This window comes from Hemicordylus capensis, chromosome 17 (genome assembly GCF_027244095.1).
Source record: "Hemicordylus capensis ecotype Gifberg chromosome 17, rHemCap1.1.pri, whole genome shotgun sequence".
Taxonomy (NCBI): Eukaryota; Metazoa; Chordata; class Lepidosauria; order Squamata; family Cordylidae; genus Hemicordylus; species Hemicordylus capensis.
Genome location: NC_069673.1, coordinates 291,009 through 310,887, shown reverse-complemented (window position 1 = coordinate 310,887; position 19,879 = coordinate 291,009). Strand labels below are relative to the sequence as shown.

General features: G+C 61.1%; 2 protein-coding genes across 2 annotated transcripts in view; one reads left to right on the top strand and one right to left on the bottom strand.

The window, feature by feature from the left end:
• GPSM1 (G protein signaling modulator 1) overlaps positions 1-7,822 on the bottom strand; it is a 55,935-nt gene extending 48,113 nt beyond the window's left edge. The window contains exon 1 of the mRNA XM_053282496.1: positions 7,535-7,822. Coding sequence (XP_053138471.1) covers positions 7,535-7,593 — 59 coding nt within the window. The 5' untranslated portion in view covers positions 7,594-7,822. The remainder of the gene's footprint in view (positions 1-7,534) is intronic.
• A 3,279-nt stretch (positions 7,823-11,101) lies between these two features.
• The window catches only part of CCDC187 (coiled-coil domain containing 187), a 40,820-nt gene continuing 32,042 nt past the window's right edge, over positions 11,102-19,879 (top strand). Inside the window, exons 1-6 of the mRNA XM_053282504.1 lie at positions 11,102-11,162; positions 11,605-11,768; positions 12,491-12,614; positions 15,744-15,840; positions 16,276-16,763; positions 18,137-18,223. Of these exons, the coding sequence (XP_053138479.1) occupies positions 11,102-11,162; positions 11,605-11,768; positions 12,491-12,614; positions 15,744-15,840; positions 16,276-16,763; positions 18,137-18,223 (1,021 nt within the window). The remainder of the gene's footprint in view (positions 11,163-11,604; positions 11,769-12,490; positions 12,615-15,743; positions 15,841-16,275; positions 16,764-18,136; positions 18,224-19,879) is intronic.

Sequence of the window (19,879 nt, the reverse complement as noted above, 5' to 3'; positions counted from 1 at the left end):
GGCAATGTTTCCCTAGTGTGGGAAGAAGTCCTACTTCCCCCCACCCCCACCGCCGCCCAAGAAATCGCGTTTACCCTTAAATTCAGAGGGGCCAGGCTGAGTTTCTCTAGCTGTTGCTGGACTACAATCCCCATCATCCCCTGCTGCAGTTGCCAGAGAGGGCTCCAGCAAGTGAGCCAAGTCCTATGTTACATGGAAAGGGGGAGGGGTAGACACACCCTCAGGGTCTCTCTCCCTTCTGCTCTGGGGGGAATGGTTGCCTCCCAACGCCAGATACAGCCCCCCAATCAGGTCTGGAGGAGCATGGGGCAAAGGCCATCACTGACAACGCTCTAACAGAAATCAGGGGGGCGGTCAGGCTCACACATAGTCTCCCATTCAAATGCAAACCAGGGCAGATCCTGCTTGGCAAAGGGGACAAGGCATGCGTGCGACCACAAGACCAGGCCTCTCCTCAAGTTCTTTGGGATATACCCTAAAGCCAGAACATGTCTAAGGCAACGTCTTCTAGGCAGCAAGAGTGCCTACCCTACATCAGCCTCTGCTAGCAAGTTGTGTTCCCCTCTCTCCACGGGGCCTGCTCTTTCTTCTTCCTCCTTCCCAGCGCCTTGTTGATCAAACTTGACTTGGGAGACCTTCCCCTTGCCAGAGCCCAGGTTCTGCCATCTCTGCGTTGACAGGCCATATGGCCGGAATTCCTCTTGCAGGGCGTCTGCAGGCAGCCGTTTCGTTTCTGCCAGCAAACAGGAGCCGACACAATCTGAAGAGTGCCCCCGTTGTGTCCATGTTTCTGTTTTTGAGCATCCCGTGACTTGCGTTATGTCACCAACGCCCGTGTTTGTAGCTCATCTCTTTTAGTTACGGAGATGGCTAAGCCAGCCAATGGACTGGTACCGATATTCAGAGACTGCCATCGGAGGCCCCCTGGCAGCAGCCCCTGGACGATCTCTCCTCCTGTGCAATGCTCCTGGCGGCTGGTCCAAGGTCACCCAGAGAGTGCTCATGTCTCTGGAACAACCCGTGGGTTAGCAGCACAAACCCGGCTGCAGCCAGTCATTCTGGGTCCCCAGAACGGATCCCCCAGCAGCGTGCCCGGCTGGCCTCCTTGAGAGCTAGGCAGGAGGGTGAGTGCTTGCTCTGCTTCTGACTGCAGGTCTGAAGGAAAGGCCACCTTCAAGGGCTCCCCAACCAAGGCTCGGGCATCAGAGAGGGAGAATCCAGCCCAGCCCAGCCAGCACTTCCTGCAGCGCTGGTTTTCTGCTTTCCAGGAATTCCCCCCCCCCCGGAAAGGGGAGAGCATTCCAGGGTCTGCAGTTCCCCCACCCAGGGCCAGCTGTGAGTGTGCTGGGAAGGAGCAGGGAGCAGCCTCGACTTCTACATGCGCTCAGAATAAATGTGCTACTCTCCGACTTCATCCAATGCTCTCAAGCGGATCGTGGCCTACAACAAAAATGCCGCCTTTTCTCCCTGGACTCACAGATCCATTCTGGCCCCGGATGGCTCATTTCCAAGGCAGCACGTGGCCCTGAAGCAGCAGCCACAGCTGGGCGGAGCTCTCCCTTACTCCCTTGCTCTCCCTTACTCACTTGCTCCCATGATCTGGATGCCTTTCAAGAGAGCCCTCAGGAGCTTGACCCAGATGCCAGGCCAATCCCAGAGGGCAGGGCTGGCATCCCTCAGGCTCTGGCCCAAGACAAGGCAGTTTCCGAAGTTCTCGGGCAGGGCAAAGAAGAAGGGCGCGGGAGGTGGAGGCCGCCCAGGCGTGCCCCATTTCTGCCCCCTTCCATCCACTGGTGTCCCTTCAGCAGGCCTGGGGCACAGTTTCCGAGTGGCAGAGCCCTGGTCTGGGCCTGAGCGGGGCCTCCCAGCCCGGCTGAAACAGGTCAGTCTACGACTCCGGATGAAGTCAGAAGGGCACACACCGTCCCCTGACGATGCCAAGGACATGCTCCACAGGAAGATCCACACAGTTAGGTCCTGACTGGGCAAGCAGGATTCTGGCTTCCAAGCATCTTGCCAATCAACACAGCGGGCAAAATGTCTCTCTTGCCTCCAAGCTAATTTCGGGGGAGTGGGGTGTGTCAAATCATTGCTATTTAGGAGTCAACGTGCACAGTTGTTAAACTATTGCTTTAAAAAAACACATTCAATGTGGTTAATTAATGCTCCGCAGCTTGAAGCAAAATATGACTCATCACAATGACGGGTTTTTGCGAAAGAATCCAGAACCAGAACTCAAGTCAGCAAGAGAGCACCTCTCCGTCTGCAAACCATCTCTCACTCCCTCACTCTCTCGCTCTGCCTTTCCAATGTCTGTCCGGTTATTCTTTTTCCCCTCCTGGTGGTAAACTCCATTCCCCGAGGATACCCACAGACACATGCTGATCATTTAAGGACACTGGCTGGGATGGTTTAAGGTTATGCATTTTTCCATTTGGAAGTATTGATGCTCTCAGCTCTGCTGGTGAGGAATAGTTCCAGATGCACACACACATGCCCCAGAGAAATCAATCCCTTGCAATCTGATTGAAACAACATGCAGGCGAACGGAATGTCATCATCCCTGACCATGGAAAGCCTCTTTATCAAGTGTACAATACAGGTGACAGCCAGTGTTTAGCCTATGACCAATGACCCTGCTGTAATCACCGGAGGAACTGCTGTGACGACGTGGACACAAACATTTCATCATAGTTCATTGCTTATCTGCTAAATATTATCCCCCCCCCCGACACACACACACACACACACATATAATCAACAAAACCCAAAACCTCATATCCCTGCTCACGCAAACATTTTATGCTATCGGCATTAAATAGCATTCATGTTAAAGGTCTGTCAACAGGAGTTTAGAAAAACCCTACTGGTCAGCATCAAATTATTTCTTCAGATGAAATCAACATGAAATGGACACCCACAGGAGGGAGCAGGCAGGATCATGCCCACTGGCCTCACCACCGAAACTCCTTGGATTCATCCGAACTTCCAAGCAAAGGCCCCCTGCTGCTTCTCTCCACATGTTCTGTGCATGCAGCCCGAGCGAGACGAAAACTCCGCAGGTCAGGGCCCTTGGGCATGATCCTGACCCCCTCCTTCCCTGAAGAAGACTGAAGGGTGCAGTCTCTTTGAAGGATGAGAAAGCCTAGTTTGGTGCAGAAGAACTGCACACAAGACTTAGGGAGAGGGGAGATGTGAGGCCAAGAAGCACTGGGTGAAGAGCCCAAGTTCACATGCAGAAATGTGGACAAGCCAGCCAGACGTTGGCAGGTCTCCGTTTGTGTTTGTTTACTTATTACAGTGACTTGATCCTCTACTCTTCAGACTGCAGACTTGCAGAGCAACTTATACCAAATGAAAACAGCAGCAAGGAACACCGACACCAATAACCACCACCCCCCCAGCAATTTAGCCTAATGGTGCCGTGGGGAATGGATTTGACTAGCAAGCCGGAGGCTGCCCGTTCAAATCCCCGCTGGTCTGTTCCCCAGACTATATTCCCCAGACTATGGGGGACACCTATATTACTGGGCAGCAGCGACATAGGAAGATGCAGAAAGGCATCATCTCCTACTGTATGGGAGGAGGCCATGGCCAACCCCTCCTGGATCCTACCACAGACCACCACAGGGCCCTGTAGGCGCCAGGAGGCGACACCGACTCGACGGCACAACTTTACCTTTAATTTAGCCCAAACGGAGGAAGAGACAGGAGAAGGCGCAAAAGGGCTGGGCAGCCACAGAAGCTGGAGTGGGTCCCCTCCAGGTCCCGAGGGGCCAGCGGCCAGCCTACCTGGCCACAAGAATGCCCTCTGCAGCCACGCAGAGGGGGCCGAGGATAAGCGACTCACACGGGTTCCGAGAAAGGCGGACTTTACAGGGTAGCGGAATCGGGCACGATCCCAAGGACGCGTGGCTGTTCATGAATGCTGCCTGTTGGAAGCGGCCAAGCATTCCCCCCCTCCAGAAGAAGGAGGATGCCTCCCCTGCTGGCCCCAGGGCAGAGGCCTTGCCACAGAGGCAGACAGAGGCTGGGGAGGCTGCCGGAGCGAGACAGGGAGGGCAAGAGACACCCCACCCCCAGCCCCACCACCCCCACCACCCTCCACCCCCCGACTGACCTCCTCAGACTGGGCAATGTCAGGCTGCTGGACTGGATGGGCCCCCACAGTCTGCTCCTGCCAAGACAAGCCGTAGTCTTTGCAGGGATGCCGAAGCCCCAGATCCCCCCTGACTCGGGGGCGGCAGCGGCAGCAGCGGCCTGCAGGACCCAGCTGCTGCGAACCCCGGTCTCCCGGCAGAGAGGGCGCCTGGATCTCCCCCCGCCCAGGCCTCTCACGGCAGCAACGCAGCCGGAAACGCGTTCGAGGCAGCGGCCTGTGGCAGGGCTGGCCATCCCTCCCTCCTCCTCCTCCTCCTCCTGCCGGCTGCCAGGAAACGGCTCTTTGCATTTGACTGGGAACTGGGCGTCCAGGCCCTGAGCAGCCATCCACACATCCTGCGGTCAGACTTTGCACGGCGTAATTATAGGGGGGAGAGGAGAGGAGAGGCCCGCTCTGGAGCGCCCGGCCTGGATCCAGAGCCTTAATGGCCATCAGATGTTGAAGCACCTCCCTGGGGAGAGGCCTTTGCTCGTCCTCCTCCCGCTGAACCCTTTCTGGAATCGGAAGGATTCGAGACAGTCCTCGGGTCCAGCTAGGCTTTTGCTTTGGAAAGTGGCAGCTGCTGGGGTTGACTGCCTCTGAGCGTACGCAGAGTTCCTCTTCACTGAGGACAGCAAACCTTTTAGGAACCACAGAAGCCTGTCGCTCTCCTTTCTGAACGGCCCCTTGCCTGTCCAGAGACGAGCTGGGACCCGGCATCTTCCCAAGCCAGCCTAGGGAGGCGGTAGAGGTAGAGCCCAGGCAGGCAGCCGCCCAGGCTTGGGTTCTGTTCACGTCCCATGGTCGGCTGGTGGCTTCTTCTTCTGCCTTTAGCAATGCAGTCGCATCCTTGGCTGACCATTCCAGGCTCAGGCAGAACTCAGCCCTGCTCTCAAACCAGCAGAAGTGGAAGATGGAAGACCCCTAAAAGGGCTGCCGGCTCCTCCTCTGCCCACCTCCCACATCCGGATAGGACTCCGACTAACCCAGCAGCCAACCATGGCCCACCACTCAGTGAGGAAGCCCGGCCCAAGCCCGTGTGTGGCATCGTGGGGCACCCCCTGGCACGTGGGGCAAGGCGCCCTTGGCACAGACAGCGCCCGGCCCATGAGAACCACGAGGCCATGGGAAGGGTGGGCCTGCAACCCCCATCTCCACAGAGCAATGAGGGGTTCCCACCCAGCGCCAAGCCCGCCCCGGTCTTCAGAAGCCTCTCCAAAGGAGGTGTGCTCTGCTGGAAGGAACCACAGCTTCAAGCTGCTGCTCTCTCCTGGGGAACAGAGGAACCTAGGAAGCTGCCACATACTGAGTCAGACCACTGGTCCATCTTGTTCAGTGTTGTCTTCACATACTGGCAGCGGCTTCTCTAAGGTTGCAGGCAGGAATCTCTCTCGGCCCTCTCTTGGAGATGCTACTTCCAGGGAGGGGACTTGGAACCTGGATGCTCTTCCCAGAGCGGCGGCTCCGTCCCCTGAGGGGAATCTCTTAAAGTGCTAACATTTCTAGTCTCCCATTCATAGGCAACCAGGGCGGACCCTGCTTAGCTAAGGGGACAAGTCATGCTTGCCACCTCCAGCCCAGCTATCCTCTCGAAGTAGCTGGTCTGCCTTGCTTCTAAAGAGCCCCTTATGGTGTGGGGAGGTTTCTAGGAGAGCCTGAGCCTGCCTTGCGACCCTCTGATGATGAGGACTCACTGCCAGCATCCTTGGCGGACACTCAGCAGCATCCCAGAGAAGCCATCCCTGCCAACAACAGCACAGGAGATCCTGAAGCTTCTCCAAAGACCCCTTGGCTCCCATGAGAGCAGCAGATCTCCTCCTCAGAGCTCCTGCTCCTGGTAGATCCATGTGTGTCTCTCCCCCCCCCCCCGCAATCCCCGCCATCAATGCTTGCTCTGTCCTCTGCTGCTTTGGGGGTGGCTTCCTTTCCTTCTGAGCCACGGAGGAGCTGCACTGAGGGAGCTCCCTCTTTCAAATGCTAAATATGCAGGAAATGCAGGAGAACTGGAGCAGGGGTGGGGGGGTGGGCGGAGGGGAGGAGGAGGAGGAGGAGAAGCCTCTATTCATGGAGAGAGCTCCACGTGGGAGTTGCACAGAGCGACAACTTTTAAACACCATTAAGCAGTGTCTCAATTTTAAAAGGAAGGAAAATCAGAGGAGTGCTGAAAAGAAAAAGCCACCAGATTCCCACCAGGGAAAGATGCCCCCAGCAACATGCCCGAAGATCTTGAGCCCTTCAGCCTCTGCGGATGAGGCCCTCGGGCAATTGCTTGCCTCCAGCACCTCCAGTTGGGGGGGGGAGGGGGGAGGACTTATTCCTCTGGTGGGTGGTTTAGCTGAGTAGTAACTCCACAGAGATGCTTCTCCCCAGCAGCAGCAGCAGCAGGTACCAACAGCCAGCCGGCTTGCTCCCTGGCTTCTGATGGCCGGCTGGCTAGCAGCAACTGCTCAAGCCGAGGCCAGGCCAAAGTGGAGTCCCTTGAAGGTCACAGTGGAGGAGGAGTCAGAGCTGTAGAGCTGGGGGGGGGCTCTACTGAGGGTCATGTGCTGTGCTGCTTGCTTTTGGAGAAGGGGGGGCAAGGCAAGGACTGTCTCCCTGGGGGCTGCTGCCTGCGGCCCCCCCTCCACTCCAGAAGAAGTCAGCGCCAGCAGCGGGATCCCCCGCGCCCGCCCGGGGTGTTAGGACAGCGGCCGGCTGCTCGCTCCCTCTGGGCCGGGCAAGGAAGCCAGCCTGGTGCCGCGAGCGGGGGCCTTGGGGGCGGGAGCAAAGGCACGCAGCAGCCCAGGATGACGAGCCCCGACGGGGGTGCGGGGTGGCCGCCTCGGTCTCCGGGAAGACCCCGGCCAAGGGAGCGGGCGGCACGCTGCTGTCTCCCGGCAAGATGTCCTCCGCGGCGGCGGCGGCGGCGGCTGCCCGCTCCCCCCACTCGGCACGCATGCCTCGAAGACCCGGGCGGAGACCGGGCAGGGCAGAGAGGGACGCGGGAGGTCTTCTAGCTGCGCCTGCCTGCCTGCCTGCCAGCCTTTTCCGCCCGCCTCAGGAGGGGACCACCAGGGCTGGCCCTGCGCGCCGGCGGGAGCTCCTCGGCCCTTCCCCGGGGAGGAGCGGCGCCTCTGCGGGCAGCCAGCCGGGACCGGGAAGTAGCAGCAAGAGCGGGGCGCGTGCGTGAGAAGCAGAAGCGGAGCCGGCGGCGGATGTGCTGCCAGGCGGGTGCCCGAGGCCGGGAGGCCGCCCCGAGCTCGGCCCAGCCCCGAAAGGGCCGGCAGGCGGGGAGGCGCGAGTCAGCTCCCCGGGGGCGCCGCTGCTGCCCGCCTGCCCTGGCCAGCCCGGAGGGGCGGCCACCTGTGCGCTCGCTGCGCGCCCGCCCGCCCGGCCCTCTCGCTCGTGGCCCACCTGGCGTGCAGCCTCTTGCCGCCGCTCCTCGGCTCCGGGCGGGGGGCCAGCGAGGCCATCGGCGGCGGCGGCGGCGCTCCTCTGGCCGGCGGCCCGTCTGTGCGGCGGCAGCACCCGAGGCTGCCTACGAGCAGTCCGAACCCGGCGGGAGCCGCGCTCCGGCGGCCGCCCCGCTCCGCCCTCGCCTCCGACGTCAGCCCCCGCCCGCTCGCCCCGCCTGGCGCGCAACTCCCGCGGGCGGAGGAGGGAGGAAGAAGGGAGGCAAGGAGCCCCGCAGCCGCGGGGGGGGGATCAGCTGCGACCCCCGCCCGGCAGGTTGCTGCCCACCCAGCTGTGCGAGGGAGGCGCTGCTGGAGGAGCGACTGCTGGGCTGAGCCAGCCGGGAGCTGCTGCTGCTGCTGCTGGGTCTCTCCTCCTCCTCCTCCTCCTCCCCCCCCCCTCCTCCTGGGGCTTGCTGAGCTCCGCTCCGAGCCCTGGCCTGGCCCCCCCAACCTTGGGGAAGCTGGAGCCACGCCCGGAGGGCAGGAGTCGCGGGCGCCCCTCTGCCCCGCCTGGAGGCTCCAGTTCCGCCTCGGCCGGAGGACCATCTCCCACCAGTTGGGCGCTTCCCTGGCGGTGCGTGAGCTGGCATTGCCTTTGGTGCCAGCCAGGTGCCCCCCCCCGCGCAAGGGAGGCCTTTGCAGTGAGGGTTGCGCACCCCCCCCCCCCGCCATTTCCTCCTGTGCCCTTAACAGCTGCGCAACTTCAGGAGGGAGTTCAGCTCAGCAGGAGAAGCACTTCCTGCTGGGGCCCTTCGCTGCTCCCTGCCTGGAGGGCCAAAGCCTCAGAAGCCTGCAGAAGTCGGGCAACCCCTTTGCAGCGGCAAGGCAGGTCTCCGCTCAGAGGTGCTGCAAGTCCGCCGTTCAGGTCCTCTGGCCAATGGACAGGGAGGGGGCACATCGGGAGGGCTGCCCACTTCCTGGGCAGGCCACTGGTGAGGTCTTCTGTGCTGCTCAGGTGATCGTCCCCCCCCCCCGCGTGTGAACAAGGACTGCAGCCTTTTCAAGAGGGTTTGGGGCCAGGGTCACAGGCAGGAGTGGTCTGCTTTGCTAAGCAGGGTCTGGCCTGGTTTGCATTTGGATGGATGTGACAACTCCGTGTGAGTGCTGTAGAATATTCCCCTTGGTGGATGGGGCCCCTCTGGGAAGAACGAAGAGCCCCCACCCGCCTGCCTGCAGAAGGTCCCGAGTTCCCTGCCTGGCAGCATCTCCGCATCTACATGCGGCAAGGGGGTCACTACGTGTCCGTTCAGTTCCGACATGGCAGCCTCTGCACTGCCGACACATTTCCGATGCCGCCTTCTGGATTCCACCCTTGCATTTTAGTCCATGGGCGTCGCAGGGAAGGAGCTGCATTTATTTCCCCTTGTAGGAGGGCTGTGCAAGCAACTTACGTTTTCAAAACAATCCTGCCAAACAGAAGCATTTTACTGCTGAACAGTCCCGAGTCCTGACCTTCTGTTCACAGGGGGGCCCCTTCGCTTGCAAACCTTCCGCTCAGGTGTGGTGGGTGGGTGGTCTCATGAGTGCTCCTATTGCAACTGATGAGACACATGTGCCATCAGGTTCAATAAGACTGCTTATGAGTAACTTAATCTTAATGTAAGCCGGTGGCTGAAGTCGCCTGTCTCATAACTGTAACGTGTGTGTGCATAAAAACACCAGTTTAAGTGTTGCAAGGAAGGCAGATACCAGCAACTGCCCCTGGAGGGATGCTGTGCTGGGGCTGGAGAGGGCCAGTTGCTCTCCTCCTGCTCAATATAAGAGGAGCACCACTTCAGAGGGTGTTTCTTTGCTCCGTGTGCAGGGGTTGGCCTCTTCCTCCTGCCAGCAGCCCGTGTCTGTCGCTGCCTCGCAACAGCCATGCCCTGCAGTTGGAGGGGGGGCATGTTTTCCCCCGGGTCCTTAGCAGCCTTCGCTGGGTGCCTGTCCCTAAACAAAGGTGTGTGTGTGTCTCCCGCGTCTCCTGCCGCCTCTCTCTTCTCTCCCCCCCCCCTCGGCCAGAGGAGAGGCAGCAGCTGCAGGAGGAGGAAGCCCCCCTCCGAGGTCCCAGCAGGTGACTGTGAGGCCCGAGGTATGCAGCAGGCAAAGGCATTGCTGAGGGTGGGAAGGGGGGGCTCCTTCTTTGGTCTCTCTCCCACCCCACCCTCGCCCCTCCTTCGGAGTAGCTGTCTCTGTGGAGCCCCCAGACTCCTGCACACCCCACATGGACAGCCCTGGGCTGAACTTTTGGGGAGATGCACATCACGGAGCAATCAGTCACTGAAAGGGCAGTTGGTTAACTGTAGGGAAGGGGTCTGGGGAAGCTGGTGAGGGGGCTGGCTTCATGAAGGGGGTGGGTGGGTGGGTATGGGCACACCTCTGGGTCCCCCTACACCCCCCCCCCGGCCACTGAGCCTCCCTTTGCAAGGGAATGGCCGCTGCCCACCAGGAATACACACAAGGAGAGGCACCTTTTGCACCCCTGTCCCCGACTGGTCTGTTTTCTTCTGGTTGCGACAGAACTGGAGAGAATTGGCAGCTGCTGTTGTGGTCTCGTTGGAGCCCGTCTGGGAGGGACATGGGGTGGGCCCTGGCTTGGGGGAGTGGGTGGAGCGGGGCTGTTCCAGGTCGTGGTTTGGGGCTCACGCTCTCCCCCTCCTCTCCCTCAGGGGCATTACTAGGGCTGAGGGGGGGGGCGTGTTCACCTCTCTCGCTGGTGGCCACTGGGAGTGAGGGAGATAATGAAGAAAACAGGGAGGGGGGGAGCTGGGGGGCGGGGCTTCAGGAGCTCCCCCCCCGGGGTGTTTTGAACCCCTCCGCTCAATTAGAGTGACACCCCGGCTCTCGCTTCCAGGCCCCCCCCTTTCCTGCCTTGGTTGGCTGTGGCAGCCCATTAACCAAGAAGGGGGAAGAAATGTCCCTGGGCCCCTGAGAGGGAGGGGGCTGCCGGCCGGATGACAGTTTCTTTATCACTCCCCCCCCCAAGAAGACGGAGGGCAGTGGCCCATCTTCGCCGTCTGTCCCAGAGGCCCCCACCCCACCCCACCCCGCCTTGCTGTGTTCCTGGTGACCTCCCAAACTGATCTGGAACTCAGTTTCGAGTCTGACAGAGGTTTGCAAACCTGGGCTTGGAAGAAGAGGGCACACTTCTGGTTCCTGGTGCGAATGAGGCGGCCAACTGGTCGAGACAGTGCTACTTGGAGCTGGAGGAGGGGTCCATGGACCAGAGGACCCCCCCCGCCCCCGCCCCGTGGGTTAGAGCTCGGCACTCCAAGCCGCTTTGTGGGGCCTCATGGCCTGGAGAGCAGGGCAAAAGGCGACTGCCGCGGAGGAATCATAAAGAATGAAGGGCTGTGTGCGAAATAACATACGGAGAAAGAGACAGGTCTCTGCCCCAAGGAAGCTACCAAGTAAAGTCTTCACTGTCAGCAGTGAGCTGGAGGGGCAGAGTAGAAATACCTCACATAGAAAGACCATCCGCCATTAGGATGGCGGATGATGCTCAGTCCGACGTTGCAGGGGGACGGCGAGGAGGCCACTCCTCAGCATGGCTTCGGCGGAATCGGCAGACACCGGCACAGCCTCCGAGAAACCAGCCTTGCTGCTGGGTGAGTGCTCCCCACCAGGGGCTCCTGGCCCCCCAGGCAGCCCTCCGTAACATGACTCCTGTTCTCGTGATGATGTCAGGGCGCACGAATTGGAGGGCTGGGGCGGCCCTTCCCTGAGGCGGGCTGAGGCGGCTGGTGGCCAAGGGGGGGGGGGCCCTCCCTGCCGCAGCAGCTCCTCAGAGCCACCGGAAGCTTCGCCCAGCCTGTGGGGAGAGGAGGGGAGGCTGCCCTGCCCACTTCTCCTCCTGCTCCTTGCAGGGGGTGCCAGCCCAGGAGGGCGAGGAGGTTGCTGGGATCCTTCCTTCCTTCCTTCCTCCTCCTCCTCCCTGCCTCCCCTGCCCATGTTCCAAAGCTTGCACAAGGGCTGGTTTTGAAGGAGGGGCGGCCCCCTGCAGGGCTGTGGGGCAAGGCAGCACAGTGGTGGGGCCCCTCCTCCGCTCAGGTGCAGCCCAAATGAAGCCCCTTGAGCAGCCCCCCCTCCTGCTGCTGCCCACGGGAGGACTGGACCCCGGAGCCCCCCTGCGCTGGCTTGCTCTCAGGCGGCGCCTGCTTCTCCCCCCAGATATTGCCTTGGCAAGGGCCAGCCTGGAGAAGGCCAGAGCCGTGGTGAGTCAGAGGGGCTTCTTCTCTCCTGGGCATGGCCGTGGTGCTGGGGGGAAGAAGTCTTCCTCCCCGCCTCCTCCTCCTCCTCCCAACGACCCTAACCCTTTAAATCCTTTTGGCCTGTGGCTGGGGGGGGGCCTCGAACCCAGGCAGCTCCCCTCTCCGCTGGGGCGCTAACCGGGTCGCCTCTGCCGCCCTTCACGGGCATCGGGTCTGGCCACTGTGCCCGCCTCCCGCACAGCTTGGGGGGCCCCGCGAGAAGCCCATGCCGCGCGAGGGACAGCCGGCCTGCAAGAGACAGAAGGGCCGCGGCCGCGGGCGGAGAAGGGCTGGGGGCAGCGGGGGCGGCACGGCAGGGTTGGCCGCTCCTCCCCCGGAGGGCCCGCCTCGCAGCCCGCCTCGCTCTCCTGCCGAGCCCGACGCTCCCCAGGTCAGCGGCGCAGCAGCAGCAGGGAGGAGGCGGCGGGGGGGGGGGGGCTGCCGCTGGTTGCTTGTGGCAGACGCGCCGCCTCGGTGGCCCAACTGTCGGAAGAAGCAGAAGCAGAAGCAGAAGCGCCGGCTGCTCCTGGCGGGCCCAGGCAGGCAGCAGCCGCCGCCGCCGCAAGGGAGTCGTGTTTGCACACACAGCTGCTGCTGGAGGCGGCGGCAGGCAAAAGGCGCGGAAAGGCGCCGTCTGTTCCGGCAAGCTGCCTCTCCCTCTCCCTCTCCCTCTCTCGGTGCTTCAGCTGCAGAGGCTGGAGGGCGAGCTGGAGCGGAGCCAGAGCACCAGCAGCCGCCGCCCGCGGGGTGGGGGCGGCGGCGGCGGCCTCCTCGGGACGAGAAGCAGGCTGGAGTGGCTCGGGAGTCCGGGTGAGTGAGGGTCGCGAGTGGCGGCGGAGGGATGCGCGGCCAGACGCACGGAGGGGGGGGAGGCGGCGGGGGGAGGGCCGAGAGGCAGGCAGGCAGGCAGGCAGGCTGGGCGCCCGCGCCGGCGGGTTCCCACGCAAGGGCAGGCCTGCTGGGGCCGCGTCCAGCGCCCGGGCCCTTCCGGCTGAGGAGGGGAGGCTGCGAGTCCTTGGAGGAGCGAGCGTCTGCTTTGCCCCTTACATAAGAACATCAGAACAGCCCTGCTGGATCGGGCCCCCCAAGGAGGCCCATCTAGTCCAGCCTCCTGTTTCACACAGTGGCCCACCAGATGCCGCTGGGGAGCCCACAGGCAAGAGGGTGAGAACATGCCCTCTCTCTTGCTCTTGCTCCCCTGCAACTGGTACTCAGAGGCATCCTGCCCTTGAGGCTGGAGGTGGCCCACAGCCCTCCGACTAGTAGCCATTGATAGACCTCTCCTCCATGAAGTCATCCAAACCCCTCTTAAAGCCATCCAGGTTGTTGGCTGTCACCACCACCTGTGGCAGAGAGTTCCACAAGTGGATCACGCGTTGTGTGAAAAAGTACTTCCGTTTGTTGGTCCTAGACCTCCTGGCAATCAATTTCATGGAGTGACCCCTGGTTCTAGTGTTGTGTGAGAGGGAAAAGAATCTCTCTCTCTCTCCACTTTCTCCACACCATGAATGATTTTATAGACCTCTATCATGTCTCCCTGCAGTCATCTTTTTTCTAAACTAAAAAGCCCCAGGTGTTGTAGTCTTGCCTCGTAAGAAAGGTGCTCCAGGCCCCTGATCATCTTGGTTGCCCTCTTCTGTACCTTCTCCAGTTCAACAATGTCCTTTTTAAGATGTGGTGACCAGAATTGTATGCAGTACTCCAAGTGTAGTCGCACCATAGTTTTGTATAAGGGCATTATAATGTTAGCCGTTTTATTTTCAGTCCCCTTCCTAATGATCCCTAGCATGGAATTGGCCTTTTTAACAGCTGCCGCACATTGAGTCGACATTTTCAACGAGTTGTCCACCATGACCCCAAGATCCCTCTCGTGGTCCGTCACCAACAGCTCCGATCCCATCAGCATATACTTGAAGTTGGGGTTTTTCATCCCAATGTGCATCACTTTACACTTGCTAACATTGAACCGCATTTGCCATTTTGTCACCCACTCCCCCAGTTTGGAGAGATCCTTTTGGAGCTGCTCACAATCCGTTTGGGATTTCACTACCCGGAAGAGTTTGGTATCATCTGCAAATCTGGCCACATCGCTGCTTACCCCTACTTCTAGATCATTTATGAATAAATTAAAAAGCACCGGTCCCAGTACAGATCCCTGGGGGACCCCACTTCTTTCTTCCCTCCATTGTGAAAACTCTCCATTCATACCTACCCTCTGTTTCCTGTCTTTCAACCAGTTAGCAATCCAGACATGTACTTGTCCCCTTATCCCATGACCGCTAAGTTTCCTCAGGAGTCTTTGATGAGGAACTTTGTCAAAAGCTTTTTGGAAGTCCAGGTAGACTATGTCAACTGGATCACCTTGATCCACACACTTGTTGACACTCTCAAAGAAGTCCAAAAGGTTGGTGAGGCAAGATTTACCTTTGCGGAAGCCATGCTGGCTCACTCCCAGCAGGGCCTGTTCTTCTAGGTGCTTTACAATTTTATCCTTGAGGATGCTTTCCATCAATTTGCCTGGAACGGACATTAGGCTAACCGGCCTGTAATTTCCCGGATCGCCCCTGGATCCATTATTGAAAATTGGTGTTACATTTGCTACTCTCCAGTCCTCTGGTACAGAGCCCGATTTCAGGGATAAGTTAAATATTTTAGCAAGGAGGTTGGCAATTTCACATCTGAGTTCTTTGAGGACTCTTGGATGGATGCCATCCGGCCCTGGTGATTTGTTAGCTTTCAGTTTTTCCAGACAGTTTAGAACATCATCCCTTGTCACTTCTATCTGGCTCAGCTCTCTAGCCTCCATCCCTAAAAAGCCTGGTTCAGGAACAGGTATATGCTCAGTATCCTCTGCCGTGAAGATGGACGCAAAGAACTCATTTAGCTTCTCTGCAACGTCCATATCCTCCTTAATAATCCCTTTCACTCTCTCATTGTCTAATGGTCCAACTGCCTCCCTGTCAGGTTTCCTGCTTCTGATGCACTTAAAGAAGTTTTTGTTATTCCCCTTGATACTTTTGGCTAAATGTTCCTCAAACTCTCTTTTTGCCTCCCTTATGGTCACCTTGCATTTCTTTTGCCAGAGTTTGTGTTCCTTTCTGTTCTCTTCATTTGGACAGGCCTTCCAATTTCGGAAGGAAGTCTTCTTCCCTTTTATGGCTTCCTTGATGGTACCCGTTAGCCATGCTGGCATCCTCCTGGACTTAGTGGTACCTTTCCTTCTTTTGGGTATACAATCTAACTGGGCTTCTAGTATTGTGGTTTTGAGTAAACTCCATGCACTCTGGAGTGAAGTGACTCTCCTGATTTTCCCTTTCAGCTTTCTTTTCACCATACTCCTCATTTTGGAGAAGTTTCCTCTTCTGAAATTCAAAATGTCTGTGTTAGACGTCCTTGGTGATTCTCTCCCCGCATGTATGCTGAATTTGATGGCACTGTGGTCACTGTTCCCTAAAGGGTCATGTGGTCAACACGCGGGTCACAAACCCATCTCTCTATACCTCTAATGATCGAATCACCAACTACAAGGAGGCCCCCACCCCCCAGAGGAGTATCCCCTGTGCAAGAGGATATGGGCTCATCATCCATGGAAGGGGTCCCTTCTAGAGGAGCATTTCCCTCTTCCTCACACCGATGTCCTCCTTGCCCAAGACCTTCATCCTCCCTGACAGCAGAGGAGCTACCAGCCCTGGAGTGGGATGCCTCTATCACATCCCCGAAGGTCCCGTCCGCCTGCCTCTCTGTCTCCCTGAGCTTCTCCAGATCTGCCACCTTGGTCTCCAGGGAACGGATTTGTTCCCTGAGGGCCAGGAGCTCCTTGAGCTAAGAGGGTCTGGCTCAGTAGGAAGGAAGCCGCTTCCTGTGTCCCTGGGGAGCTCCAGCTCTGGGCCCAGGCAGGCAGGCACCCCTGGTAGTTGGGGATTTGCCCCTCTCTCTTAGGGTGCAGCAGCAGCAGCAGCAGCAGGGAGCCCGCAGATGCCGCCTCCTGGAGGAGTGGCGGCAGCACCCAGGCCAGGGAGCCGCGCTGCCCGTGCAGGTGAGTGCGTGCGTGAGAGAGAGAGTCCTCCTCCCCGGGGAAGGACAGCCCCAGCCCCCAGCCCAGCCCCCAGCCCAGCCCCGCGTCAAGGTTGCTCTTGGGCTGCCCCCTGGTGGCAGGGAAGGGCTGGCCTGGAGGAAGCGGCCCCGGAGCTTAGCTGGCCTGCTGACCCCTGGCCAACGCGGGCACAGCACACACCAGAGACCCTTCTCTGTGCGGAAGGCGGGTCAGAGGCAGCGGTGGGGGGGGCAGCAAGGGGAGGGCACCTTCCACAGCGGAGTGGGGGGGGTATGAGTGTTGCAGCTTTTCTCTCTGCAAGGTGAGGGGGTGGGTGGGTGCCACCACTTTGGGAACCCCCAACCCCCCCCCCGGGGCCCCACTGTCCCGCAAGGGAGTGTGCACGCCTCTCTCTCTCCCTCTCCCCCTATGCTTCAGACTCAAGGAAGGTGCCTTGGAGGGCCGGAGAAAGAGCACCGCTTCCGCGTCGCCTGAGAGGAGCCCCTCCGGCGGGCCGAGGGGGTGCCAGCCTGAAGCCCGGCTGCTGCCCGACCCCCAGCCCCTCCCAGCCCCTCCCTCTGCGCCTCTTCCGAGGCCGTGGACTGGGCCAAGCGGGAGGGGGCCTGCCGAACCGGACAAGCGAGCCTCCCCCCTCTGGGACGAGGCCTCTCCCCGCCTGGCGGGCGCCTCCGGCTCCTCCTCGACTCCTCTCCCGAGGACTGGCCGCCTGGCTTGGCTCCTCCGCGGGGGGGCTCGGAGGGGGGGCTCCAGCCCGGCTGCCGACGAGAAGCTGCAGAAGCTGAAGGCCAGGATCCGGGAGCAGCGGCGCCAACGAGGCCCCTCCCAGGCCCCGGGAGACCTTTGCCCGCCCCTGCGCTGGCCGAGGAAGGTCCGCAAAACGGCCCCTGCGGTCCCTGCTCCCACAGGTCAGTCTCGGGCAGGGCTGGCCAACCTTGAGCCGCTCCGTTGTGGCTGGACTACAACTCCCATCCTCCCCTGCTGCAGTAAATGGTGGCTGGGGTGATGGGAGTTGTAGTCCAGCCACGCTTGGGGAGCTGCCAGTGGGCCACCTGGGGCAAATGCCGGAGCACCTTCTGGCCCAGGCTGAGGGCCGTGCCACACCTCGCCACGGCTGTGCCTTTGGCCGAAGTGGCCGGGCGGTGGGCTCACCCTCTCCAGGGCCTCTGGCTTCCCACCCCCCAGCCTGCTTTCCCTCCACCCTGTGGAGCCCAAGGTGCCTGGTTCTCCTCACAAACAAATGCTGGGGTGTCCAGGCTGCACATTGGGAGGGATTTCCGAGCTGTAAGGTCTGTTCTCCTTGGGAGCAGCCTGGGAGACAGCAAGCGGTCGTCTGCTGAGTCTGGCCCTTGCTCCATCTAGCTCAGGATGGTCGACACTGACCGGCAGCAGCTCTCCAGGCAGGGTTCCAGACTCAGGGGTCTCTCCCAGCCCTCCCTGGAGATGCTGCCGGGGTGGAGCCCGGGGCCTTCTGCATCCCAAGCAGACGCTCTCCTCCCACTGAGTGTGGCGTGCAGAGTCTCCACACACCGCTGGGCTCTCCTTGGCCGGAAGTGTCCAAACAGAGGCCAGGCAGGCATCTGTCAGGGATGCTGTCACAGTTTCCTGTGCTGAGCAAGGGGGGGGTGTTCTAGAAGACCTTCAGGGTCCCTTCCAATACGAACATTCAGGAGCTGCAGGAGTCCGCGTCTGACCCCACAATGCTGCAAGACCAAGGAGGCCTTTCGCCCCCAAGCTTTTTGTGTGGGGGTCACAGCCCTGTGGCAGACCTCGTGGGGAGGGGTGGGGGTGCCCCCTGCCACAGCGCATGGATCAGCAAGGAGCAGGCCACCGGGGTCCCGGGGCTGGGCCTGGGGTGTGCGCTCGGGCCCAGAGAGGCACGCCAGGGGGCAGCGTGGAGGTCTCTCGGCTCGGGAGCTGCCCCACGCCTGCAGGGAGGAGGCAGCCCGGTGGGGTCTGGGGGAGTCCATGCCTCTGGGAGTCGCCTCCCTGCTTCTCTCCTCCCCAGCCTGGGCTCGGCTTGGTGTTGTGGTGCTGTCGGCATCTGGCACAGTCTTGGCCGGAGCGTCTTGTGGGGTGGCAACGGGGCCGCCTCCGGGCTCAGACCCCCAGCTGCGGGAGGAGCAGCAGCAGGAGAGGAGGCAGGCCCTCGCCTCTGGCCGGTGGGCTTCTCGGGGGCCTCTGGGGGGCCCCTGTGGGAAGCAGCAGGAGGCTGAAGGTGGGCCTCCTTCTTGGGCCTGACCCAGCAGGGCTGTTCTGATGACTTTTCTCCTTGCTGAAGGCCCCGGAGGAAAGCCAGCCAGAGCCAAGCGGCCGGGCTTCCGCGCGTCCCCCCTCCCACCCCCCGGGGAAACACGGCCGGAGAGAGGTAAGTGGCTTCTGTGGCTGGCCAAGGTGGCTCCTGCTTTCCACTCACACTCACCCTGCAAGTGGGGCTGAGATGGGGGTTGGGGCATGGCCCCGAGGGGCGGAAGTGGGCTGTGGTTGTGTGTGTGTGTTGCGGTCGCAGCATGAAAACACGGTTGATGGGAGAGTCCTCCTGGGCTGGGAGGAGACCTGCAGCTTGTGCCTCGCCAGGAGAACCGGCGGCCCGACTGGGCAAACCAGTTCTGTGTGCTGGTGGGGGGGGGGCGGGCATGCAGAGGCCTTGCTCCAGGAGGAGCTAGGGGGCTCTGCCCATCCCAGCAGCACCCACTTGCCCTGGGCTATTGCTGGCCAAGAAAGGCGCTTCTGCCCCATGGAAGAGCTGCAGCCCTCTGGGGGCTGGTTCCTGCTCCTGGGGGTGCTCAGACTGGCGGTGTGGGCTGCAGCAGGACCGGGGGGGGGCACGCTGGGTAGCGCCTTGAGCGTCTGGCCCCCGGGAGCCCCACCTCCGCCTGCTGTGGGGTCGGCTTTGCCCGGGCTGGCGGCTCTTCTGGGGCTCCTCCTGCCCAGCCCACCCGCCTGCCTGCCCCTCCCAGGCGCCTGCGCGTCCTCCTCCCAAGGAGACCGGCCTGCGGAGGTTGCCTCTCGCTCCCCACCAGCCCCACAAGCGGCAGGCCGCACTCGGCGCACTTTCCAAGCCGGGGCATCACTCAGGAGGCGGTTATGGATGTGGCTGCCAGCGGGGTTTGGGTTCCCCAGCCCTATTTAAAATGCATGAAAAATGTACCCTAATTTCCGCCTCCCTCCCCCTCCCCCTCCCCCTCCCCCTCCCTGCCGCTTGCTTTGTTTTCCTGGATGGCTTGAAAAATGGCTCGGGCGTCTTCCTGGGAGGCCAGGTCCTCATCGCCGGCGGCCATGTGGCACATTCATCATGGTAGCTGTCAGCGTCGGGAGGAACCCGGGCTGGCCATTAGTCCCTGTCAGCGCGGGACCCGAGGCCGGGCCGGGGAGAGATGAATGGGGGGGTCGGAGGTCAGAGGCAAAGCTCTTCCAGCGCCGATGATTTAGGAATTTGCAGCAGTTAACAAAAAATTAAGTCAGGCTGGCTGTAAAACATTCATCTATTCATGGCAGGGGGAGGCAGCCGGCCTGCCGGAGAGGAGCAGGGAGGAGGCTGGTGTTGGCGGGGTGGCTTCCGCTGCGGAAGGGAGCCTCTTTGGAGGGGAGGCCCGAGGGACAGCAAAGAGGTGCCGGAGCTGACCCCCTGGCTCCTCTCTTAGCCGCTCCTCTCCTCTAGGGGGACATTTGGGCAGGGCTTGGGGGGGGGGTTGAATCCACGTGGCCCTTGGGATGCCCCCTCCCCAGCTCTCGGGCTCCCTGCTTTGGGGTGGGAGGAGGTCATAGCTGCCAAGCCCCTGTCTGCCCGCCCGGCAGAGGTCAGCCCCCGGAGGCACAGAATGGCCATTGCCTTGGGGAGCAGCAGGCAGGCGAGGAAGCTCAGCGTGGCCTCCTTGGGGAGGCGTGTGGGGTACACCTGCGAGGAGGAGCGAAGAAGAGGGCAGAGTCAGTCGGGGGTCTGGGGGGAGTGCTTCCGCTGTGCTGCGCGAGAGCGAGAGCGGCGGCTTCATTTGGCTCACTCCAGGCTCTCCCAGGGCAGGAG